At 39.9% G+C, this 27,411-nt stretch overlaps 1 protein-coding gene across 3 annotated transcripts in view; it reads right to left on the reverse strand.

Annotated features, from left to right (window-relative positions):
• plxna4 (plexin A4) overlaps positions 1-27,411 on the reverse strand; it is a 238,495-nt gene that overhangs the window by 76,838 nt on the left and 134,246 nt on the right. For all 3 annotated transcript variants that reach the window (XM_031726553.2, XM_039601058.1, XM_039601057.1), the window contains exons 4-5: positions 25,540-25,668; positions 11,670-11,770 (exon numbers count right to left, since the gene is read on the reverse strand). In XM_031726553.2, the coding sequence (XP_031582413.1) occupies positions 11,670-11,770; positions 25,540-25,668 (230 nt within the window). The remainder of the gene's footprint in view (positions 1-11,669; positions 11,771-25,539; positions 25,669-27,411) is intronic.

A 27,411-nucleotide genomic window follows, 5' to 3' on the forward strand; every position in this document is an offset into this window, starting at 1 on the left:
TGCATGCTTAAATAAATGATAGAAGCAAAGCAGAATTAAAATTCTTTAATTTGATAGTATTTGATATATATTACCCACAATTTTTGTTATATTAACTGTTTGTGGTGTTTCAATGCCCTACAAATAGGCACTCTGTAGTCCAACTAAAAACCAATTACTGTACTAACCATGCATCATCAGACACCATATAGAAGTCTATACATACTAATAGCCTCAGCCTATATAAACTACCATAGAGCAAGGGCTATGTCACAGTGATTCAGTCAAATAACACTTCAACATTTAAGGTGGCTACATCTCACGCTTGCACATGTGACCAAACACACGAACGCAGCTGAACACACACGAACACACGCAAGAGTAAGTGTACCTCCTCCTGCTATCATTAAGAGTGGTGGTCCACAGAGCAGAAATCCGCATGAAGGGGCTGGCGGGAGAGTTATTACCTGGCCCACTGGCCATGACCCTGTTACTCCGGTTTGTGTGAACACACACGTGCATGCACACACGCGCACACACAGACACACACACACAATCTGTCTTTTATAAGGCCATACTTGAAGACACAGAAATTGCAGAATCCCTGCCCCAGGTCTAGAAATCTCTGAGCTATCCCCTTTGCATACCACTGGTGCAAGAACACCAACTGAGTAGAAAATTATACAGTAAGACTGCGCCTTTGCACAGGTTTAAAGCTGTATGAGACTTCTTTTAAAAGAACCGATTAAAGTAAATATAAATTGGAATTACTAGCAAGCATTTGCATACCGTAAATATGTAAACAGTTTGAAATGCTTTAATATGTGACCACCAAAGAATATTTTTGCTAAACATCGTGATACCAAAGTGCTCACAAAGCTCACAATTTGGATATAAAGTCACTGCAATATTTAATTCTATAATAGGGTCAAATGTAATTAGTGATGGACGACCGGAAAACAAAAAAGTGAAGAAAGGAGAGGCTGACGTCACCAATATTCTAAATGAGTGTCATTAGCTCCTCCAACAAACTATAAATCTTACAACACAAAAAACCCAAAAAAGATGCTAGCACTAGGCGGTGATTAGATTTGGCAGCATCAGCCCTGGCCTCCGGGCATCAATGAGCAGCTGTTTCTCTGCCATGACTTTTAGTGCTATGCAAATTTAGCAGTAGTCAAAAGACACGGCACCAACGTCTTACTCTCTCACTTCCACACACTAACAAACAAACAGTCCCCTGGTAGAAGCAGGCGGTGGTGACATGATGTGACAGGTTTATTAGGCTGTCGTTTTAATCGTGTTTGATGTGACTCCTGGCCCAGATAATGCCATTAGACCATACCAGGTATGCTGGTTAGTTGAGTGCCTGTGAGAAAGGCAGAAACCAAGTAATTAGTGATATTATACTTTTTTAAACCTATATTTTTTTTAGTTTAATTATCACAGGAAGTCTTACGATTATCATCTTTAAGCACCCATAGTGAGCAAAACAAATACGATACTTTAGATGGAATAAAGTACGCGATGGATTTAAAAGCCAATACTGGAACAGTTTTGAAACGGCTCATATATCACTGTCCTGTTACTACATCAACACAGTTTGACCTGGCATTCATAAAACAGAAGCCCAGACAAAGAAAAACATTAGTTTACTATTGTTGTGCATCTACAGTATTTCCAGATTATTTCACGTTTTAGGTTCAATGTTGATGTTTTCATACTTGCCTTTAAGGGTGACAGCATGGTTCTTTTCAATGGAGTTTGAACAGTGTACTCAGCTTTCATCTTTATCTACAGTACATTGTATTATTTTCCTTCATGTGTGCAACTATAGATAGGGGCATATGATACTATTGATTCAGGCAGTCGATACACAGCCTGTGGTGTTAAGGTGTGTTTATTCACGGTCACAAAGCTGTTTCGAAATGGTCTTGCCTATTACATATTCTCAACACAATCTCATACTTTACTGTGAACATTTCCTTTTTGCCTAGTCTCAATTTGAGCTAACAAGGAGCTAGTCCATGCAGCATATTAATAGCTGGCTTTGTTCACTGTGAGGAGCACGCTCATCATCTGAGGTATGCATGAACAAAAGAGCACAAAATATGACTCAACTACTGAGTTAAAAAAAAATCATACCCCACAATCCCAAATTTGGATAGCAAATACACCATTTTTTTTGCATATAGTCATCTAAAATCAGCTAATTACACATAATATATAAGACTAAATATAGATCAAGCGATTCAGCCTTTCAATGCATGATTTAGAAGAGCAAATGAACATACTGGTGACATTAATGCTGAAACATCAGTAGGGATTACTGTTAGATTATATAATAAGGTTATTATGTTGTGACTTAGCTCTTGTTGCCATAGAAACAGCTATGTGACGGGACATGTGAAGTGATTTACCTGAGTACGACTTCCCAGAGGTGATCTCTCATATGGTGGGTGTGTGTGTGTGTGTGTGTGTGCTTGTGAGTGTGTGTTTACCTTCACATCCTCATCAAGATTACCTGCTTACAGAGTTTAATTTACTTAACCAGAAGATTTCTAATCCCTCCTCATTTTTGCTGTGAATTTATAATCAACCTCTTTCTCCCTTCCTCGGTTTACCTCATCACTTGGAATACATCACCATATATCTTTACTTCCTTTGACTCTTGCCATGTCTCTCATTCAATCGTCTCTGTCTCATGTCAGTTACTGTGTCTGGTTCATGCTCTGCCAGACAAAAGCAAGACACCTTCACCACTATGAGGGTGTGTTTATGTCCATTTCCCAGTGTCTGTGCTTCCCTGTGTGTGGCGGAGTGACAAAAGGTGACAGTGAGCAATGGTCCTGACTTAAAAGTGGGTGTGCTTGCTTGCAGATGTGTGTTGGGGTTAGGTAGATTGGTTTGTGTGTTTGTGTGAGTGTGTGTGTATGTCTTCACACAATGATGGTGACAGTTGAGAGGGAACTGGGATGTGCAGAATTCCGTTCCGTCCTGATGCCCCTGTCACTTCTTGGCCTTGTTCCCTTCCCTCAACTTCCCTTCGAACCCACTAAGAGGTGAGGGTGAGGGGTGAAATCAGTCGCCCATACACAGGGGGTGGCCATCCTCCCCTGGGCACAGACATCAGAGCAATGCCACAGATCCAAGAATCTCAAGATCAAAGAAACAACTGCATACATTTGACTCAGAGTTGGTCAAGTCATCTTTAGGACTTTAACAAACTGAGTACAACTTCTTAAACATTGATCTTAGCAGTGCATTAAGAAGTGATTGAAACAAATTTCAAATAGCTCGTGTCTATACATCTATATGATACAAGAATAAGACTTTCCAGCCATTTACCTTCACTGGAGTCCTATCAAGGACTGGATATGCTCATACAGTCTAACTTTTCAGAAGATGAATTTTATAAAGACTCCATTTTCTCTCAGTTAGCTTCTAGCTGTACAAAATATATTTACAAGCACATTCACAAAATATATACACCTCATAGGCATAATCAAAAAGTTCTGTGAACTCTGAGATGACCGAAACGGGACTTCTAAAAAAGCAGAAGTGCAGGCACAGGGAGAACAGCACAACTTTATGCACCTGATATATTGTGCCACTTCCTCTTGGGATACACTGGTGCCAAATATTGAATACTTCTCTTAAAACATGCAGGCATTCTACACGCTTTCATCCAATAATTTCCAGACAGCGGGGGGAACGCAAATCATTAGATGTGAGACATTATATGAATTACATAATAGTGTTAACGCACAGTCACAGACACCACAGTGCTATAATCAAATAATTCTTGACTGTCATCTTTTCTTGGATGCCTTTCAGTCTCCAATTACACAGATACCAGGAGACATATTGGATAATTGATTTGGAATAAATTGAGTATTCCTGAATATTTGTATCATGGTGCCATCATTATCATGGGACACATTATATTACATTGAGACTTGCTTTGTGATTGCAACCCTAAAAGACTAGACTGCATAACATCACTGCTGTTGTGGAAAAAAGAATAAAGGGATGTATTGGAATTAATAGAATTTCAGCCTACTTGATCTTGGGAACACTGCAACTAAAGGTGCTTAAAGGTGTTAAGCCAACTGCTAAACTTGATGCCTTTTAATATTGCAAAAACTTTCTTTTTGTGTTGACAGTCACTGTCCCTGCTAACAATATATTTCAAAGCACTTAGAGCTGTCCTCCAGGGGCAGGTTAGTGGTCGTTGCAACCAAACACAATGAGTCTATGGCGGCATGCTAATTGTGGCACTGCAGTTTAATTAGCATTAGTGCGGCATACCACGGTAATGAGCATACTGAGGTAATGGATGGCTGTGAACACAGCGACAGGTAGTGGTGGTGTAGAATTAATGTCTGGGTGAGAGAGGGGAGAAAGAGAGAGAGAAAAAAACGTTCAACGGATCTGCCAATTAGCTTTTCCCTCCGAAAAGGTTATTCGTTTGACAGCACCAAAGATGTCTTGGGAATACAAAGGATTGAAGGGGCAAGGAGCTTGCAGCATGACTTGCAAGTTTTATCAGCCATTTTGTGTTTACTTATGACTTCCTGAACTTTTTGTATCAGCCTAATAAGCTTGTACATATGTTAGACAACTGTTTATGGAGATGTGATTGTGTGACACTGGCATACAACTGCATAGAAGCATTTAGATTTATGTTATCCGTCATTTACTATGAAACATAGTAGTACTCTAAAGACATAAGTTGTGGGCTTGTAAAACTTTACAAGTTTCAAGCAAATTGACATTTTAAGTAGCAGTATCATCTGGGTCCACTGATTCATTAGGGTGCCCCAGTATAATCACAGTTTACCTGTAGAGATCTACTGGTTGTACTGACAGACCTTATCTGATAAGCTAGAAGATGGCATCTGGCTATTGCCAGAAGCATGACATTACTTCTCCCATTCCCATTAGTGTGCAAAAATCCCAAGCCATCTCTCATTTCTTTATGTTTTGCTCAGAAAATTAGAAATAGATGCAGTGATTTATTTAAAAATATTTGTAAACTAGAAACTAGTGTTTCAAATATATAAATATAAAAGTTAACAATATTTGGTATGACGACTTTCTCAATACAGCCTGAACTCTCTTAGACAAGCAAGTAATCTTCAGAAATAGTTCTCCAAGATTCTCGAAGGACATTCAACCTCTTTTTTTTAGATGTTAGCTGCCTTTTATTCTGTTCTCTGACAAGATGATCCCACACTGCTTCAATAATTTTGTGGTCTGGGCTCTGTCCATTGTCATACTGAAAAATGATGCCATTGCCAATCAGATACTTTTTAGATGGTGGTATATGGCAGAGCAAAGTCTGAAGTTACTTTTTTGCGTTAATAATTCCATCAGTTTTGACAAGATCTCCAGGACCACTGGTTCAAATGCAGCTCCCAAACCATGACAGCCTTTAGCCTCCACAGATGGCTGTAGAAACTCACTGTACCTCTCTCTTGACCTGCGTACATATTGACGATGGGTTGAACTAAAAATTTCCAATTTGTTGTCACTGATTTTTCATCCAATTCTTATTTAATTTGACATACCTCATCCTGTTCTCCGGGTTACCCTTCTTTATAATTGGCTTCTTGACAGCCACACGTCCACTGAGACCATTTTCAATGAGGCTTCAGTGAAAAGTAGATGGGTCAGTTGAAAGGAGTTGCATCTCCGAGGACCTGTGTCAGGTCTTTGTTGCATTTTTTCCTCATTTCTTAAGGAAATTACTTTAAAATATGAGTCATCTGCTGTAGATAGTTTTTTTAGACCTGGCACTTCTAGTTTTTGTTTAAAAACGCTTATCATTTAATAACTAAATTAGTATCAAACAACAAATTCAGAAAGACTGGTGGATAGAAGGAAAAAAAACTTTCTTAAAGATATCTAAAATATATACATAGCAACTGAGAACAAATTATGATTTTGTGACAGGCTGGTATTAACAATGTGTCAAAATAGCTTTTTTTTTTCTCCAAAGTTGTCTGTTATGTGTGGACACAACAATGATTCATCTCTTGAATTAAGCAACGTTTTTATGCTTGAATGATTCATAGGTGAGTGTTAAGTGGCTTAACAAAAAAACAAAACCAAAATCCCCTTCAAATAGTCAGGCACAAGGGCTGGATTGAAAATGGGTGGAAAAAGCAGCCGGAGACCAACTTCAAAAGACTTTGAGAAAGCCTGAAGAACAACACCACTTTAAAACTGACAAGAAAGTCTTGCTCCATTGAAAGAAAATATAAAGAAGTGAAGGGTGGTTCAAGATTTTTGCATAGTAGTGTGTAGTGCACTCACACCTGACACAGATCAAATGGGCAAAAATATGCAAAAATAAAAATGTAAAATAGAGTTAAACACATTTAAAATTATGACAAATAAATAAAAAATGCACAGTGGAAGTGGACTAGTGGAAGTAAAGGTAGCACATACGAACGTGCCCAGGAAGAATATAGTGTATGATAACTCTGCTGGAGATGGAGTGTGATTTGAATGGTGATAGTGGAAAGAGGTAAGAGTAGGAGGAGAATAAGAAAATGAAAAAGTGAGAAAAGTGACAAGGAGAGAGTGATTTCAGTGCTCTGGGAATATTACCAATATCACAGCCAAAAGCAGAGATTGAGATATGTCAAACCAATTATTAATGTGAAGATATCTCAACATTAGCACGACTTGTTTCGAATTGACACTGATATCACAGAGGAATGTGTGATATTCTCAACATCCATGCCAAATATGATGACATTCATTTTGACAATGGTACTTCTCCAAATATGGTTTCCAATCTGTCTGGCTGTCATGCACGATAGGCGTGTTGACAGCGTAGTTAACCACTTACAAAACTGACAGCTGACAGACTGGCATTACAGGGGGTAACATAACCACAACGTGGCTGTAACATTTTGTTATATTGGCTCCCTGCAGAAGTGCTTCTGCTTCACTTGGAAGGGTTGAAGTGTGGATGGAAGTAACAGAAAACTTAATAAGCCCTATCAGACTAGCATGTACCAAAAAACAGTATAAACACGGTTGAATATAACAAGTATTGGCTAATTTGTCAAATTCTGACATTTAAAGAAAAATCTTTTTAAAAGTGACTTGTTTTGAAAGTGAAATGTTTTCACTCTGCAGCGTAGAATAAATAATGTAATGCATACATGTAGGAATGGATTTATGGTTGCTTCTACCCATATGGATACGGGAAGCCTATAATATGCTCACTCTTCTGTAGGAGGCTTTCCTCTGATTGACAGTGTGAGGTATTCAATGTCAATGGTAAAAGAGTAGGGGAAAAAAAGAAAATGATGAAAAGGAGGAGCTGCTTCGAGTCAAAACTTTCCTTTCACCTGCTGAGTTTGACAGGCATTAGCATACGTTGTGCATCTTAGCAGAAGATGGCATGAGACGGCCAAGTCTGTTTAGTTGACAGGTGAGGCTCGAGGTTTAGTGAGTCCTCCCCGCGGGGAGGGGCGAGGGAGGGGGTGTCTGATGTAAATTTTGATGGATCTAAACATATATAGTGGGGTTTAAGGGATTTTGCAACTAATAGGATAAATGGAAGCATATGTCTTCACGCAGCCGTGCGCATTCAAAGTCAAACGTGAGTAAATATTGAAGATATTTGTCTTTCTAAACAAATGGTCAGTGTATGTCAAGGACATGACTGCTATCAGAGAAGCAGACACACACACACACAGGCAGGTGCACCATCCACTCCTGTTGATTTCCTCTCCTGTAATATTGATTGCCTTTCTCCTCTTCCCCTGGTGTTCTCTCTAACAGCTCCTCTCACCGATCTATAGAGTAAATAAAGGCAATGCTGATAGAGAAGGAGTGTGTATATGTGTGTGTGTGTGTGTGTGTGTGTGTGTGTGTGTGTGTGTGTGTGTGTGTGTGTGTGTGTGTGTGTGTGTGTGTGTGAGAGAGAGAGAGAGCGAGAGAGTGTGAGTGTGTGTGTGAGGGAGTGAGAGAGAGCAAGAGAGCTTGCAATTCTGTTTTTTCTCGGACCAGTGAGGTGATTTCAAGGTTGATTGGAAAAACAAACTATCTGGAAGAACACTTTTGAAGAGGAACCGCTTGCTATCCTTCCACTCAACACCCCTCTTTCCAGCACAAAGTGAGTGTGGGTGGGAGACCGTGTATGAGTCTGAGCTCTTCCTGGTTCGGCCCTTTGCTATACGTTTGCTATATGTTATTAGGCCTTTGCTATGTGTGTTCAAGTCTCTGGTCTGTTGTCAGTGTACTAGGCAGGGTGCCTGCTTTTATCCTTTGTAAAAATATCTTCAGCCTTGGCCAGACCAGGAAACAGCATTTCACAGGATAGCACTGCATTGAGTGTGAAGGCAGACAAACACACAAGCTCTATATTCCTATATTTATCTATTTTTCCCTGCAGACTTCTCCTGAGGCTTTACATCATTAAACTGTTGTCATTCGCTTATGGAGCTTACAGGTTTTCACTTCATATCGTAATGCTAGGTTAATCACGTCTATGATTGAGCAGGACTTGTGACCAGTCACAGAGGGAAATGGAGGATTTTCTGTTTGTCGTTAAATCATTACTTTAGTAAAAATGTCGCATACAAGCAGATAGGCGAAGGTTGCAAGCTATACAGGCTTGTTTTGGTTTTATTTAACGGCTTTCATAATTAGAAATGTGAAAATGTGCAAACTTTACTGTTCAGTTTTGAGCTGTTGTATAGTTAGTAAATAACGTATCAGTCCTCTTTGACTAAACTACTCCTTTGAGCAACAGTACTTTATGTTCAGAATCCACCGATCGACTCTTGCATGCAGCTATCCATCAATAATTGTTCCTTTTTTGTGTTACAACAGAAATATAGTTCAGCCAAGACAATAAAGCGGAGGTGAGTAAAGACAGAAGGAAAAACATTAAACATTTCTGTCTTCTGAATATCAAACAGTTCAGCTTTCATTGCTGAGATGCCTGAAAAAAAAATGCTTTGGGTCAGCCATGTGTGCATTTTTGTGTATGAGTGTACCAGACCTACACAACAAGGACAGGCTAACAGTCATGCTACCTTGCAAAATAAACCCTAGTTCTCCCACTTTCTTTATCCTTCAGCCTATTTAACTTGTAAAGCTTCCTATTTTGTTTTGGATAATTGAAAAGTGGCCATACAAAACGACTATTAAAAGTATAGAAAACTGGAAAAAGGACATTTTAAAAATATTCTAGAGAAAGTATTAAATTTTATTGAGAACTACTGCTAAATGTGAAGATTGGCCATGTGTCTGTGTAAACACTTTTTCTTTTTGGAGGTCTGCTGGGATGTTGTCTATCAGGCTGTGAATCAGGCCTGTTAATGGCTTTGCACTACTACTGACCTCACATTAAATAAAGTGGGTAGGAAGGAGTGGAAAGATACATACACAAATATTAATAGACTGGATACATGCTTCGGGACCTTCAAAGCATAATTTTCAAGCCCATGTCATCTCAGTGGATTTTTATGTTTCCAGACACATAATTATTTTCCAATTATCCTCTAGAGACCATTAAAAGTAACATGTTTATGTGGACTACAGAGTATATTATGGTGTGTAATGCATTCGTATCTACACACGTATATTTGCATGAGCGACGGCACAATCCATGCACAGCAGTCAGTAATTAGTTGTCTGTGGTATATTAGTAAATATACCCAACAGCTACATCCATCCTCCATTGTTTTAACATGAAGTTTACAAGTCTGTTATTAAACTTTGTTTTGCAATTTTCTCAAACATAATCAAGAAAAAATTCAATGGTTAGGAAAAAAACACAGCAATAATGTAAAGAAGATGAAGTTATCCTAGGAGTGGCAGGAGTATAAAGTCCTGTCTACCTTGTGGTCGAGGTGGAACTCGGGGGGGTTTCAATTACACCAGACCCAAGTTAAGAATTCACATGCTGGGGGTTTGAAAGCAGTAAGGAGGATGGACTTTGAGAAAGGTGAACCTGTGGTAGATCAGTCCCAATGGGTTGTGCATTTTACATTTTGTTCCTGTGTGCTACCGGGGTGAAAAACTCTCTCTAAATGACAGAATGTGTGAGTGCTGATGGGTGCGCACAGGCTCACACACGAAACACAAACTCACATGCACGCAGCACACCTGTAATCTCTTTTTCCTGCCCTTGTGATGGTCAAACGTCTAGACACCTGAGATCGACTCGAGAGGCACTTTGGTTATTTTCTCGCACTCTTTGGGTTCTATTCTTGTTTTCGGTGACTTGACACTAACTCTCAAGCAACAAGGGCTTGTGTGTGAGCATTCATGGCTTATATGTGTGTGTTAAGACAGAGGTGAGCTGAAAGGGCTAAGTGTGACAGACCAATCTGTAACCACCCATTTGCTCTGACTGTTAGGATACAAAGAGTCTTAATGGGTTTGTAAGCACACATAAATCCATACTTAAAATGTACATATTACCATTTTGTTTGGTTGGAATTACTATGTGTGTGACCTTGCTTATAACTTCTAATTTGTGGTGCTCAAATGAGTGTTCACAGGCTGCATCCTATGTGCATCCTCTATTTTTATTTCTTTTGTTCTCTTGCACAAACAGATACTCTTTTCAGACACACTCACTCCCTGATCATTGAATATGTCATGATATCCTTGATACCTTGAGTGTTTCTTAGAATTTGCCAGTATCTATTCTTTACTATTCTGTTCCCTTAGCTCTCTCTTTATGACCTTGCCATTCATCTGTTATTCCCTTCATCTGTCCATCTTCAATTCTCTGCAGCTTTCAGTATGTTCCTCTCACACTCACCCTGCTTCTCTGCCCTCACTGTGTCCTCTCAGTGCCAGCAGGGATGAAGGTGCTAAATGTACTCAGTCTCACTGATACACACACCTACGCACACATTTACACACACTCTACCCCAGGGCTAGAACCAACACAAGAAACCAATTTTCAATTTACAGTGGAGTGGGAAATCTCCCTGCCCACAGCAAGCACTATCTCCCTCCCATCTTGAGGGACAAGGGTTTGACAGCAGCTGGGGTGTTTGCGAATTTGTGCTTATCTATGTGTGCATGCTTGTGCATTTCAAGGAAACAATGAGGGAGACGGTCTTAAAAGCAGAAGCAATAAGAAAAGAGAAGAGCAAGGGGAACAGGGCGCAAGAAAAAGTAAATCATTTGTTTTTAATGAACTAATCTTGGAGATGTCATTCAACAGTTTTCTACAATAAAAGAAGCTATCACTTGCCTAGCGTCAACCGGGCTTGGTGCCCACTGGCAGTGCCCACCAGTATCTGTGCTCTCACCAGGTTCTAGTTTCAGGGGTAGTAAACAATGCCAGTGGTTAGGTTTGGTAATGGATCTAAAGGGCGGGGTGGGGGGTTGTTGGCAAAAGGCTGATTCCCCAGGAAAGCAATCTGAGACTTGGCCTGTGGTGGCTTCAGGTGTCCCTGAAAGCTAAAAGACTGCAAAGGATGGAATGCTGGGCATGGACCCAGGCGCCACATAGAGGTAGGGGAGTCTAACAACCCAAACACAACCCAAATACCCTCAAAATGTCTGGTATGTTGGAGGCATAACAAATGAAAGAGAAGCAACTGAGCAAATACAGTATTTGCATGCATCAGGGGTAAGCAGGAAAGAGAGAAATGCGTGTGTGTGTTTAGGTCTGAGAGAGTTCTAACAGGACTTACATGTTGTGCAGAACACACCAGCCACAGTGGGGATCTCCGGATCCAAGACATTCGCTGCAGGTTGTGTACTGACCACACGCCTCCACTGGGATCCTCGACAGCTGCAATGGGATACAAATATCATTAACATACAGCAGAAAGCTGTGTGGCTGCATGAATAATGTGAGTATGAGCAGAAATACCAAAAGGAGAACATTACCACAAGACACAGAGAGGGCCTGAAACTAGTGAAAGTGATATATAATATTCCGAAACAAAACAGAAACACTGTGTTCAGGTTTTGGCAGAAAGACATAATGATACATTTTCAAGACCTCAAATAAAAAAAGTGCAGTGAGCAGGAATCTTTGGATAATGGTGTCATAGATAGCTTCTTCAGATCAGAGATACTGCTGTTGCAATCAGCAGTATCGGTCTGCTGTATGGTCAAGGAATGTGTAGGTGTAGAGGTGACGGTGATAGTAATGCCTTTTACTGAAAACATAATATATAATACACAATATATATTGTTACTGAGTCATTGTTTCCACCTGGGATGACTCAGATCAACACAAAATGATCATTAAAACAATTATGTTAGTTGCAAATTGTCTCTATTAAACACAATTACATCATAAAGATGTGGAAGATTCAATCAAAGCCTTCCTTTTATCTTGATTTACGCAACAGCCCAAAAAACAAATCCATCTAAAACACTAGTTTTACCCACTATACTGTATACACACATTAACTATAAATTATTTTAGTTTCATGACCGATTTCTATTAAAATGTTATTTCCCTACAGCTCCCCTGTTGCTCCGATCAACCTTGTTCCATATGGGTAACTTGGCCACTTGGGACAGCCGTCCATCCATTATGATGTATAGCCTTGCCAATTCAAAGTGGCATTGACTGGCACTGACTGGCATGGGCCATGAGTGACCGAGCACAAGGGGCAAAGCTGAGGTAGATCTCAGGCTGTCCCCCTCCTCTTGTCTCCATGGTAACTGCGTGGTGCAATAATAGGTGTTGCTGGCACTTTTGATAAATGAGCCGTCATTGGTAGATGACCGCTGTCACTCAGGCTGCTCTGTGATGACAGCCAAGAAAGAGAGACAACATCGTCGGTGTTGGACCGATGTGGGTAAAAGGGTGCACGTGTGCCTGCATACTTCTGGAATTAGTAAAAAATTGTGGAAAAAAATTGTTAGAATACAAGTACAAAGAATTTCTTTTGCTTTTAGCATCCAAGTTGAGTTTCTTCAACTTTTTCTCTCATGAAACTTTAAAAATTTGTTTCTTTTATTTTAAAACCAGCTTAACATAAAGGAACTAGAAGGCTATACTATCACTGTGTGTCACCCAGTGATAGTATACATCCACTGTATGATTTAAACCACTGGTCCTAGTTTCAAGAAAGTCTCAAAATTTGGCAGTCACTTTGGTAACACCTCCAAGCAATTATTGTACTATCTAAATGAAAAGGGAGACCGTTAAAACAGATGCAATGTCCAATGAGATATAAAAATGCATGCTGTCATATCTGTTATATTCATTAACTGACTCCTCAAGCTAAACCACAAATGTCATGCTAATTCATGCTATGAATATGATTAGACAAGAAAAAAAAAGTATTCTATCCTACATGTTTGCTATTTTTAACAAGTACAGGTATGGCTGCCATCACACAATAGAATCTATGGGGTGCATGTGTTGGTGCAACACGACTGACTCATATGGTTCCCTGTTCAGCTTTTAATTGGCTCTTCAGGGGCAGGGGCAGGACACCTTTACCATTACAGAATTCTCCAGTGCATATTTATTAAGGATTCTTTGAGTGATTCATTGAAGATTTATCATGGAAAGGACAAAACTAAGTCTTACATCAAAATACTCAATAGACTTATTATACCTTTGCTGAATACTAAAACCCATTATCCTGGATACCTGAGAGATACTACATTTATAGCAAAAAGAATTACAAAAATATAGATAGAGAAGTTTGAGTAAGAGGTCAGCTCAAGCGCAACTTGCTAAAGAAAACATGGATTTAATGCCCTGTTCGCAAATACTAATGCAGTCATGGTGAGTACTGATGTAATTTAGGTCTTAAATCAACCACCTACAATATGAACTGAGGATCAAACTGTTTTGCATACTGCTCTCTCTCTCTGTACCTCTGGATATATGAGATGTAATTATACATGTCGTTGCAGCACATTTTACTGACTAAATTCCATATTTGAGGGTATGAAAAGGACCATAATTAAACCATGCAATGTAGGGCATGACAGAATGTAACAAGAGATCAGAAATGCCTGTGCCTAGCAGTATCTCTAAAGCACAGCCTGCCACTGACGGCGGTTCTCTCTGTTGGACTATCACACAGCACATCTCTGCCTGACAGCCTCTCTCAAATAATAATAATAAAAAAAAACAACCCACACAAGTCAAGTCAGTTTTGCTCACGCTCATGGTGGAAGTCATATTTCAAAACATATGCACACTGATGCACAAGAACCACAGAGATTCACATACAGTACTACTGGAGTCAAACAGTGACACATGATGGAGATACTGTGCATAGGTCAAACAGTGACACAAATGATGGAGATACTCTAAAAATTGTTTATATTAAGCTATTCAGTTTTTCATTGTTCCATTTCTTCTTATATCTGGAGGAATAAATATATTTCAATAAATATTAACGTTATGACTTTGTTCCAGTTTTGAATCTTTGGCAAGTACTAGTTTGAAACTAGTGCATTGTTCCTTCTCTTTCTCGCAACATTTATGCATCTTTGCAAGTACTATAAATAGCGTACTCGCTTGCAAACACACACACGCACACACGCTCTAAAACAGATTCACACACAGCTGAATAAATTCAGAGGGGGCGTATTTCCTTGTCAAAGTCAAGAGGAATCCAGCTTGCTATTACAGATTAGAGACAAAGCACTTCTGTGTGCTAAGCTTGTGTCTGCTATGGGAAAAAAAATAGCTAGTATGTTTTGCCCTCCCTACTGTGTAGAGGCGTATTTGCATTAGGTAGATAAAGAGAATGAGTTTGAGATGGAATCGGGGAGATAGTGGAGAAATGGTGTGTGCACATGATCAAACTCAACACTGATCGTCATTGCACGGTGCATCTTGCAAGATAGATTTCCTGCTTTCCTGTCACTCTCCACCGGGCCTGCACCTCCTCCTGCAATCCAGCACTGCCTCGCCCCACTGCCAGCTAAAATAAGGTCTTAGTCACTAAAGAGAAAGGCCATTGTGATAGCCTATAGAGGGATTTCAGCTCCAAAAAGCCTTATCATAAGAGTATATGAAACCACGATTTCTCTTTGCCGGTGCATGTGCGTATTTATGTCATCTACGTGGCCGTGACACACCATCAAGTGGTTTGTCACCTTGTGATCTGCCATAGAAGCTAAGCACCCAGACAGAACTGTAGCAAAAGATGCCACCATATCGTTATAATTTAACACTTCATCAGTGGCAGATATGCTGATACACACATCGCCCACAACTATACACCTACACAAAAAAAAATCTCACATGGAATTAAACTTCGATTATAATGGAATGAACCTCCTGATGCCTATCAACGCCTCAGATGCCTGCATCTGGGGAGATGGTTTTATTCAACAGATAAAACATACACACAAACAAAGACAAACACACACCACCATTCAGAGCATGGCAAAGGCGATGGGTGCCAATGTGACTCCTCTGTTCCAGAGCACACATCCTGATATCATTCATTCTCCCTCTGTTTCTATCTGTCTGTCTCTGTCACTCAGATGCTCTGAGGTGTGTAAGATCATACATTCATCATCTCTCCAGAGCCTCGCTCCTCTATCGGACACACACACACACACACACACTTTAGCGGGCAATACTTTTGTCTCCTCTTTTATCAAAAAATTGAGGGATTTGGTGGCTAAACGACCCAATGCACCCCTTGTCCCTCTCATCTCGATATCACATTCATTTCATGCTATCTTCTTCGTGGGCTTTGCCAGTGAGACGACCATTACGGCTCGCAGTCTCTCCACTATGACCGTGCTATCATATCAGCAGGGATAAATACAAAGGATGGGGTGCATGGCATTTATAATTCCCTCCGTGTTTCAGGTGAGTAAATGACAGCCATTACACCCTGCACTCTCCCTCCTTTCACAAAATGGAGAGATGGAGGCTGCTGAATATAATCGTGCTTTTAAAAAAAGGCAGAGATCACAGAAGTACTTGATACCCTAATGTGTGGGGAGGAAGCTGAAGACGCACTTGATCATTTACTGTGGTGGCAAAATGGCATCAAATTATATATGCAGTTTATATATGTAAGATGGGTATCAAGGGAATTGGGGTGTCAGGGTGGGGGCCTTTGCATCTTCAAATTTTTACTTTAAAAGCTTAATCATTCCACTGAGGAAAGACTGACTTTGTTTTTCTTTGCTCCCTCTTTTACTCTGACTCCCCTTCTTCTTACACAATGCCAGGGGCATCCAAGTCAACCTGCAATGGGGAAAGTGATCATTTATTAAATCGGCAGAGACTTTTATTATCAACTAATTCTTCAGCCTAATCTCTATTCCTCTCTTTATCCCACTCTTTTCCTGCCCGCTCCACTTGTAATTAAACAGGGATTCCACCTGCAGCTAAACTAAACCACTCCAAATGAACAGAGAGAGGGAAATTAAAGTGATAGCCCAATCCTGCTTCACAGCCTGTAGGGCACACTGAACTTCTCTTATCTTTTCTCTTCTTCCTCCGGGCTAGCTTCGTCTTTTTCTCCTTCCCTGGTGTGAGTTTGTTCATTAGTTCAGCACAGTGTTGGCAGTCCTTTTGGCTAGGAAGCAGAAATTAACAAGAAATAATGTGCTAAATGTAAGTAATGTGGTGCTTTTTGGTTACTTTCAAACCAACACATTGCTGTGCGTTTGAGAACGATGTATTGCTTCTTACAGCAGAAGCCATGTCCTCATGTTGGCGAGTAAAGCAGTGCCAATGTGCATGCCACCATCTGTATTGTTTTAAAGCCTTTACAACTCAAGCTTTTTCAACGCCCCTCAAATACACCCACACCCACCCCACCTAGAGCAAAGCTATTGATCATTTATTCCAAGTGGTCAAGCAGCATTTTGTTTCTTGTTTACTTCGCCTTATAAATCCTGAATGTTTATTCTCTTCTAACACAGAATATAAGTTGATGCTGTCACTTATTCCTTCATTTGCTTCAGTGTAACTTCCTTTTTTTGTCTTTCTGTATCACACCTCCAGCTGGATGGAGGCGGGATTGACGTTAAAGTCAAATGAAGCGAGGGAGACGTCAACGATCCACTGCCTCGTCACAGCTGACGTCCCGCTCAATCCATCAGCCACCAAACAATGGTATTATATCACAAACTCGGCTAACAGAGCGGGCCAGTGGCTGCAAGTGCAATATTGTTTTCATTTGACGTTCCAGAGGTTAAATGACAAAGCCATCTATTGCACTGTCAGGATTGTCAGCTTAAGACAAATGACTCTGTTACAATCAATCATTTTCATTTATCCTATCACTCCAAAGACAGTGAGCCCTCCATTCACAGAGAGGAAAAAAGCAGGTGAACAAGCTTGAAACAGTTTATTAATAATGGCTTCTAGATTATATGCCTATGCTTACTTAAATTTGGAACCAAAGCTTAACGACAAAAAACAAAATCATATCGGGCGCCTCACACCAAGAAGGTCCTGGGTTCGTATTGAGGCTGGGGCCTTTCTCCTTGTGTCTACTTGGGTTCTCTCCAGGTATTCTGCTTCCTCCCACAGGCCAAAGATATGAGTGTTAGGTTAATTAGCAATTCTAAATTTACAGTGAGCATGAATGCTCGTCTATCTCTCTATTAGCCATGCACCAGATTGGCAAACTGTCCAGGGTGTACCCTGCCTCTCGCCTTATGACAGCTTCGACACCCCCACAAGCCCAAATTGGATAAGGGGAAGAAACGATGGATGCTAATGTTGTCCTATTACTGTACATAGTTACTGCAAGAACCATGCTTAAGACATGTCGGTCAGTAAACACAAAAAAAATACTCGCACAGAGTCTAATTCTGCACAGAATGCGTCATTGGGCCCTTGGTTAAAATAAGGCCTGTATCATGCAGAAGGAGTGCACTGTTTCCAATAGCCAAGATGCTCGGAGATGATGGTGACTCACTTGAATCACTTGAAGGACTTTTTTTTTTTTTTTTTAAATCAAATTTCTGTCTTCTTTTATTTAAAAATGTTTTTGCAGAAATTAGTTGCACAAGACTGTGAAAACGGACTGAGAAACATACTGCAACAGGGAAAAAGTTACCAAGTGAGACAGCGGGAGAAAAAAAGAACGGGGTAACATTAAAAATGGGACTTTGTATCAGGGAAGAGTTCACTCCAACCTTGTCTGCCCCACTTTATTGACATTTTTCAGAAGCGTGTCAGGCAGCAGTGATCGCGACATATCAGCTCTCTTCACTTGCCTTGTTAGACCACAATGTGCCTGTAGCTAAACTGGGACACAACATAATATGCACATCTAAACACCCTCATAACTTCCATCTGCACACTAGAGAGGTGAGAGAAGCCAAACTCTAAGAGATGTGGTAGAAAGTTTCCCGCTGACAAAAATTAAAGGACGCTTGTACTAAACATCTTGGATGAGATGCAAAGGCGCAATACTTCCACAAATTGGCTTGTCGGATTTCCCTTGGGGGTGGGGGTAAAAAAAAAGAAAAAAACCCATTTGACTTTGAACGATCTCACCCACTATGGTACACATTTTCAATAATTCACACTTACAGATCTACATTTGCTACGGTGAATATAAATAATTTAGCACAATGAGCGTGGAAGTCACAGCACTTTCCAGCAACAGTTTATATGCTGAATGAGAAGCTTTAGTATAGGTGGGGAAAAGAAATACCCAAGCATGAGGGCAATTTAGGAACATGGCAGAAAACAATCTAACCACTGGCTCACAGCTCAGTGGCTGGCAGGATAAGTTAATGCGTTTGCCGTGTTTGCTGTAGGGTAATGGTATAGCTATGGGAACACTAAAAGATGAATTGAAAGAAAAAGACACAGCAAACAACCTCTGGAACAGCTCTCGAATGCCCTCAAACACATGTCAAGGCTCGGCACAGTCAGCTGCTGACTAATGTGCTTTGCCATTAAAATCATATTAATAGAAATTACATTCTCCTGATTGGATCCAAGTTGTTTTTACTCCAGCTGACATAAAACCCTACTTAGAGCAGTGGTTCTCAGCATTTTTATCTGGCATGAACCACTTGAAAAGCTGAAAAAGATTCTCGCACCAAACGCCACAATTTTTAAGTCATTAAAAAAAGATCCAAGTTAGCGTCAGCTTTGCCTTCTTTATTTTCCTACACAAAACATATTCGTTTGACTTAATTTCATTTAATTTTCCCCTAGTCAAACAAAATTCACAGTTTCAGGGCCACAGACTTAGCTGTATAAAATGTGTAGTATTTGTGGACATGTACCATATTCTTATTATAATTCAAAGTCATGATTCTGTGTATTTCACCAAACCTATAAATGGAAAGCTTGCAAGATTAATGCAACTAGATCCCTCTCTGTGATTGGATGACCTTTATTTATTAAATATGGAAAAGAAAGAATGTGTGCGTTAAAATAAGCTTTTTATATCAGAACTAGTCACAATTCATCACTTCAGAGGGGCAACGAATATATTTATAGGTTTTACTAAAAATGTTGCTGTGTGGTGTGCACTTCAACTCCCTTTCACTAATGGTGAAATGATCCCGGACATCCAGTGACACCTCCTCATTCATTCTACCCAGGTGTAGTTGACAGATGAACCAGTGTTAACAGAATAGCAACATAATAACGGACTACGCTACCAGCTCATATTAACAGTGGGGTTGACCTGCCCTTGTCACTCAAACTGCAACCTCAGCATCCATAATCACACCCAGTTCTGTCCCCTTTATACCAGAACACCTATTTAGCCCACTAATAGGATGACTTGTGCATGCGCGTGTGCATATGCACATGTGTGCGTATCTGTGAGTGAAAAGAAGATCCAATTATAGGACAGCCAATCACTGAATTAATGAGGGGAAGGCAGGGATGACAGATTACTCTACTAGTATGGAATTAGGGGGGAATGGGGGATTGGGGGATGGTGCTTGGTTTAAATGACAATGGGGAGTCAGATACAGTTAGAAATGGGATACAGATGGAAAGAAAGGGGGATCAAGAGAAAACACAAAAGCCCTCATGTACTTTCATTTGAGAAAATATCAGGGGCAACGAGAGGCAAATTCTGTAACCCTGAAATAAAAACAAGACTAACAAACATCACACAGTCACAAGATGGAGAAAAGAGGCAGAAAAAGGCAGCAAAATGAATAAATAAAACACGCAAGGACACAGAATAAATACAATGTCGACATCATTTTCAGAATACACAATGCAGCGTGAGAATGTGTGTCTAAGTGTTTGGCCAGCTTCCTTCTCTAATGAGTGTATAATTTGACACAGACAAGCAGGGTATAGTGTGACTCTCAGCATGATAGTCAAACCCTGAAGGCTGATTTATACTTCTCTGCCAAGATGTTCCAGTAGTTCTGCCCCATTGTAACTTATTTATAATTGATTAGAGTTAATTGCCAACTGATTTAGGCAAGACAAAAAGACTATAAATACAGTGTGACACACTTAAAAAGTAATCATTACTTTAAATGCACTTTTAAATTAAACTGTAATTCTGCACAGAGACTTTATAGCTATTGTTAATTTTCTGCTCTCATCCTTGGCTGGGTTTTTCTTTTTCTTTGCAATGAGAGTGACAATATCCACCTTTACACTGAAGATGGCTTTGGTAGTTAAATAGCAGATAGCAATACACACGTTCTGTCAAGGATAAAGAAAAAACAACACTGGGCTGCAGAATCATTATAAGGCCCAAGTATTCATGTTTGCTTTCTTTCATTCCCGGTGTGATTTCAGAGTGATGATTGCTGGGGGAACAAAGAGTGGATCTCTCTAGCATTAATAGACAGACGAAGCTTCCAGAGCCTTTTCCCATCTTTGTATAAGTTGTCTTCATTGTAAATTGTGTGAAAGAGAAATATGAGCAACAAAGTAGTTCAGCTTTATTCAGGTCACCTTTACTTCCAGCAGAATCTCAAACCTCAAAGCCTCTGCTTGAATCCATTTCTACTATATCTTCTTCTAGGAGAGGTCTCGTCCCTCATAATGATACGCTTAATGTTACGATTAGGTGACTCGTATGTTATGTCCTTTACAGTGATGACATCTCAACCAAACTGAGCAACTATATAAGATGTGCTAGATAATCCTCTCCACTTCCAACAACCCAAATGAGGGAACAGTTTAAACATTGGGGTTTCGTCCTGCCAGTTCTGGAGACTCAATCCCAAAACGGAGCAACCAATTATTGCAGCATGTCTTGCCCAAATACCTTACTAACACACTTTGTGTTTTTTTTTTTTAAATGTTTAATCTATTGCTTACTTTGACATAAAAAAAATTACTGAACATGTACAAATAAAATTGTGTGCATAAAAAGAAGCATTACTGAATCTTTACTTTTGTTACGGACCCTAGCAGTCATGTATAAGCAAATAAAAATTTAAGTTAGCTCTGGGCCAATGTGTGGTTACAGCCAAAGCTGTGAGCTGTGTTTTGGTGGTTTCAAAGCTGCATGTAGCTAGCAGCATTCTTATTAACTTCATCTTTACTTTTGACCAACACCTGAAAAATGGAAGTGAGCTTTTTAAATTAATTTTTAATTTAACCCTTTTGCTCTTTCTTTTTCTGACCCGAAACTTTTTGAGACCTTCCTCACCGCATTCTCCTCCAGTATAAGTATTTGACCTTCACTGTCTCCTCCAGTATAAGTACTTGACCTTCACTGTTCGGTGCCAAGTTCACACAGCAGCCAGGATCCAGAGGCATCCCGCCTCTTGGTCGGGCATCGCCAATAAGAAGGGGAGTAATTCAAGGCTATGCACAGTATGGGTCCAGCTATATCGACCAGCTTTGTTCTAGCCTCCTGTTGTGGGCACCCTTGCTCCCCTCCTTCTATGCCTTTTTGTATTTCTCCTTCTTTTCAAATATCATACACTCCATCTTTGAGTATCTGTGTCCCAGGCCTCAGAAACAGCAGGTGGCCTGCTGCTATCGACCAACTTGAGCTGTTTTAATAGCGTTTGACACTCCTGGGAATTGGGAAATGTGTATGTGTACGCTGGATGTTATTTTAAACTGTCCCAGTGATCCGGCAAATAGCGTGGTAGCCAGCACTCCACTGTGCTAGGGTGACCACAACATGCCCTTTGAACTTGGCACTAACTGTTAGGCTGATAGCCAAGAAATTTAAGGCAATCTGCGAATAAAAATCAGGCGCCAATTCTTTTACATTGAAGCAGCAGATCTGCATTAAGGCCAAAAGCAAAGTAATGTCATGTATGTTAATGGCAAATCTTATGTGGGTAATTTATTTGTTGATTAAATGTGTAATAAATAAAAAATAAACATGTATTACATCAGATTATATCTTTGTCTTAATTTGTAGACGATTTCAGAAAAGCTGTTTTGGCCTGAAGCAATGGCGTGACAGGAAACAGTTCAACCAGACATTGCAGAAAAATCTTCAAGAACTAACTTGCTGAGAAAAAAAAGACATGCTGTGCAAACCTATAATTTCAAAATATTGTTGCAACATGTTCTCGACATTTCACATGCAAGAATTTAGGCTCATCTCCTTCAGTGATTGAAGGGACTTGGAAACAGAGCTCTGATTCACAGAAAAATCAGGACAGTGATGGTAAAGTTGCATATTTTAGCTGTCTAATCAACATTGAGGATTACAAATAGCTAGTTTATACTACTTACTTAGAACACACTGAGGTATTACAGTGAAGTAAAACATCAATAATGGACTGAAAATAGCGATAAGCTATGAAGGTGTTGCTCAAACATAAAGCAAATAAATGAAACAAAGTTACTCTTAGTTGTATTTCTCATCATTTTCTATAAACACTTTAAAGTTTATCTGTGTATTTATCTGCATATTCCATCTGGGGTGTTCATTAACTGCTTTCTCTATTTGTATGTATGGTAATTCCCAAATGTTCCTCCCAAACAGTTAGTGTAGGTTAGCTCCGCAACTGGGCTAATAGACTAATTATTACCAAGGCCTTATGCAGACACACACATGCAAACACAGACAAACAAGCACACACGCACAACGACTACAGGACAAAAAAAACTCCACTCCATGCTTCTTTTTTTCAATATAAGCTAATTGGCATGCAAATTAAAAATATACTAAATTTGTAACACGATGTTGTGCAATAAAAGCGAGACATAAAGAAATCTAACTTTAATGAGGGTAAAAAAAATGGAAGTCAAATATTCTTAATAATTCATTTGTTAATCTGTAGTATTTTTTATAAACCCAATTACATGGACTACAATCCAAGAGAAAGGGAAATAAAACACAAATTCTCACATTGCTGGTTAACAGATTTGCACAAAAGAGTAGTAATTGGACGCCGTGACAAATAACATCCTAAATGTCCTTATTTTGCTCACTTGTGTGTCTCGCTCTCCTTCCTTTGCTTTCCCGCTCTCTCTACAGATGGGCTGACTAGGAGAGGCAATGAGAGCGCCATCTGAAAGGGCACCTTCAACTCACTGATATTTTAAAATGTTATCACGATAATCTGGCCACTTAAAATGTGCAGACATTTACACACGCACACACACACACACAAACAAATTGCAATGCACTACATTAGTAAATAGTGACACTTTCACGGTGCCAGAGAGGTCTATAATCCTCTGGAAGCTACAAACAATGTGCAGGGGTAACAACTGATGCCAACAAAACAGCAGTGGCCTTCTGTGATTGTGGGTGGCAGGAGATAAAGCGGGGAGAGAGAGAGCGTGAGAGAGGGAATGATATGCACATTATCCGTACTTCAGAGCTCCTGCAAAATTATTTCTAACAGGCGCATTAATAATGAACAGCAAACAGAGACAGCGATTCACTGGTGGCTTGATTTGGCCTTTATGATTTAATTGCTAACAGTGCTTTGTGGAAAGTGTTGCACCGGTTAAATGTAACTAAATAAATGCTGCAATTAGATGCAGTTCTGAGGTGCTGATACGCTACATCGACAAAAGCACTGAGTCACCTGCAGATTGCCCTTATAGGAGCTGCTTGGCCATGGAAACCCATGATGTGAAGCTCCCAGCACATAACGTTTGGGGTGATGTTAACGCCAGATGAGGTGTGGAACTTTGCAGAGCATCGGCCTCTACAGTGCACTATGTGCTTCAGCACTCTATAATCCTAGTCCCATAACGTTATGTCATCTGTCAATTTGAATTGCTGTGGGTCCAAAAATATATCCACTTTCCAAAAAACTGACTTGTTACAATTGTGGGATCCTATTACAGTAGCACAAATTCTCCCCAAATGACCCATTCTTCATGACTGTAAAGGCAGAATGGATTGCTGGGTGCCTGACTTTATTCACCTGTGGCAATGGGACTAAAATTAAAGCTGAGTTCAAAGACTTAAGAGGTGTGGCCCATTACCTTTATTGTTGGTGCATTGTTAGGCCAAAGTTTAAAAAAAAGAATCATGATCTTGTTTAGATAGAATAGTAAAAAGCTCCTTATATATCTAATATGTCTCTTCCACATTGTCCTGTTTCTTTCCTCTCACCCCAACTGTTGGGGTGAAAGCCCTGAGCCTGGTTCTCCCAGAAGTTTCTTCTTTTTAAAAGGGAGTTTTTCCATCCCACTGTCACCAAGTGTTTGCTCATTGTGGGTCAACTGATTATTGGCGATTTTAATGTATTATTGTAGGGTCTTTACGTTCAAATATGAATCATTGAGCCTTGAGGTGACTGTTGTTCTTTATTGATTTAACACTATATAATTAAAATGGAATTTGAATTGAATCGAATCTATCTGTAAGTATCCATCAGTATGTCAACAGATTTTTCAGTTATTTTAATGCTGTATTGATAATTAAACTACTATTGGTAGCTTTAGTTAAGCAAAGTGTGTGCTCATTTCTTTGACTGTCAATGAGTGCTACAGGCTTTTGAATTTACCGTTTTATGATTGTGACCTTGCTTTGGTCATCATCTCACTTTTGTGAGAACAATGAAGAAATGAAGTCACTTTTGCAAAGTGTTTAAGTTCTAATTTAATTTAAATCATGTGATGTTTAGAGATTCACATAAATCATCATCTGCATCATTATATTATACATGTAAATTACGATGCAAGTCCATGCCTATGTTTTGTGTTGAATATAAAGAGAAAGTGAACATCTAACACAGTCAGCCAGTCAGAGAGCTGTCCATTTACGTGACTTTCCGTGGTGCTATTTTGGTAAGGTTTTGCCTCTGATAGAGGTGTTCGCCGACTCTGTCTGTGTCCATTACATAGAGTGCTGCTATTTCGCTCCACATTCCATGTCATCAAAGGTACCAAGAGAGATGTGTGAATCTGCCTGCTCAGACATACACACCAGCACACACCAAAGTGGACTAAGACCACTCTTCTCTCTCGCCATAATTCAACACATTTATTCACTCCAGCTCTACCCTCACAGCCTGTTTCTATAAAAAGACATGGTCACAACATCCAATGGTCCATCTAATCCTCTTCCCTCCTCTAGTCAGGCTGTAATGAAATCCTCTATTGCCATACCAAAGGTTATTCTACCCTGTGACATAAGAAAATGATAAATGCCAGTGGTTATGATACTGAGTCAGCAGGGAGGAGTTTTGATGTATGTGTTTGTTTGTGTGTCTGACCTGGGTCTCAGACATGACATAGAGGTAGTGATGGTCAGAAGAGAAGGCCATGTCTCTGAGGATGGGTCCATTCTCCACAGCCTGCACAGTCTCATACTGAAGGGCACGCGAGGAGCCATCTACACGAATCTAAAAACGAGAAGAGAAGGACATTAAAAGATTAACATACTGCATTTATTATACATTTTCAGTCACTCAATTCAAGTCCAATTACATAAATGTGTAAATGAGTAAATGGCTAAAGACATAACATTGAAATAAAGAACAGCTGAGGTGCAAATAAGAAACACAGGAGAGAAAACAGCCTTCCAGGAAGGACTTGGCAGTGGAACAAAGGTGGTATCTAGGACAACAAAGCGCGCAAATACAAATGAAGGAATCGTTTCAAAGGTAATTTTGGATGTTTTTATTAGCTAAACTGCCCAGGATATACTGACTTGGGATTTTTGCCTTGCATCAAGGCTGTCGGTGCTGCAGCTGAGAAGGACATCTTTCTCTATCACAGTTTAAGCCATTCAAAAGCGATTATGGTAATAAGGCATCTGGGCAAGAGGTGTGGTCTATGGGCCCCTAGGTGAGTTTACTCAGCAGAAAGTGCATGGAATTGAGCCCACGCACACTTGCTGATGTGATGGAAGTGGTCTGGGTTGTGCCAGAACATCTGCTTACATTGTCTCTCTCTCACACACACACACTCTCTGATTGTGTGTGCTGCAAATGATCCTTTCTAAATCTTGTCCTCTGGCTCCATTTTTCCAGTAACACAAAGTCCTGACTCTACCTAACTAAGCAACTTTCAGCACCCAATAGAATAGACAAACACACACACACACACACACACACCCCCCTTTCTGGGGGTTTTTGACAGGTGTGAACTAAGTCTCGTTAAAGTTGTGATGACTCTTGGTAGTTCTTTGTGCTCTTCAGCACTTAAGGGTTCACAGGTAACAGGCATAAACAGGAGATAATTGGATAGGAAGCAGATGGTCGACTAGACAGATGAGTCACTTTTTGATTAATTATAATAACCCTAGGACATCATACTCTGTGTTCTGTCTGAATATCATAACCTGATACACCTTAAGTTAAAGTCTCTTTCAGGTCAAGAAGCCTGACTGAACCGTTCAATAAAAGGTGGTTATCTTTGTTAAAGGCTGGATAAAAAGGACCAGTGGGCATTTACATTTTTAAAGCTTCATCTTCAGATTAATTTGTAGGAAATTACTCTATTTTTTTTCTCTCATGCCTTTGAATTTCCATCACTAAACTTTTAAGGTAATGTTAAAAAACTCAATCAGGATGTTCTTTATAGTAAGTGACAATGTTGGTTGGTTCTACTTTTCCTTTACTCTCTACATAACAAAAACCAAAGAATCTGCAGCTCTTTATATTTCAAAGCAACTTTCCTTTGTCTTTGCTTTGACAGTCAACTATTGTCGAGCAATGAAAGAAACCTACTATAAGAATACTGGCTTCAGCTTAAGTGCTGCCCTACCCTGCTGTTTCTACTGATATCCCATTTCACAACATCACATTTCTTCAAACAGACACCTTCTTTAACCCCAACTTCACCCCACTCTCCCTCCTTTTTTGTTTCTCATTCATTCTCGTTCCTCTCTCTTTTTTTTCCAGCCTCCTGCTTAGCTCGTGTAGTGACCTCGATCTCAAAGAACCTTGAGTTCTTTTTTTCCACTGGGAGCCATTGTATGCAGGGTCAGTTGCAAAGAAAGGAACAGAAGGCAAATAGGAGAGAAAGAAAGAAGAGAAGGAGGCGAGAAGAAAGAAACTTTCTTGTAAGCCAGAGCTCAATTCAGCAGGTGGGGTTATCTAATCTGCCCAATTGGGGGTGTTAATTTTAGGTGCTAAGCATAT

Source organism: Oreochromis aureus, linkage group 17 (assembly GCF_013358895.1).
Source record: "Oreochromis aureus strain Israel breed Guangdong linkage group 17, ZZ_aureus, whole genome shotgun sequence".
NCBI classification, from domain to species: Eukaryota; Metazoa; Chordata; class Actinopteri; order Cichliformes; family Cichlidae; genus Oreochromis; species Oreochromis aureus.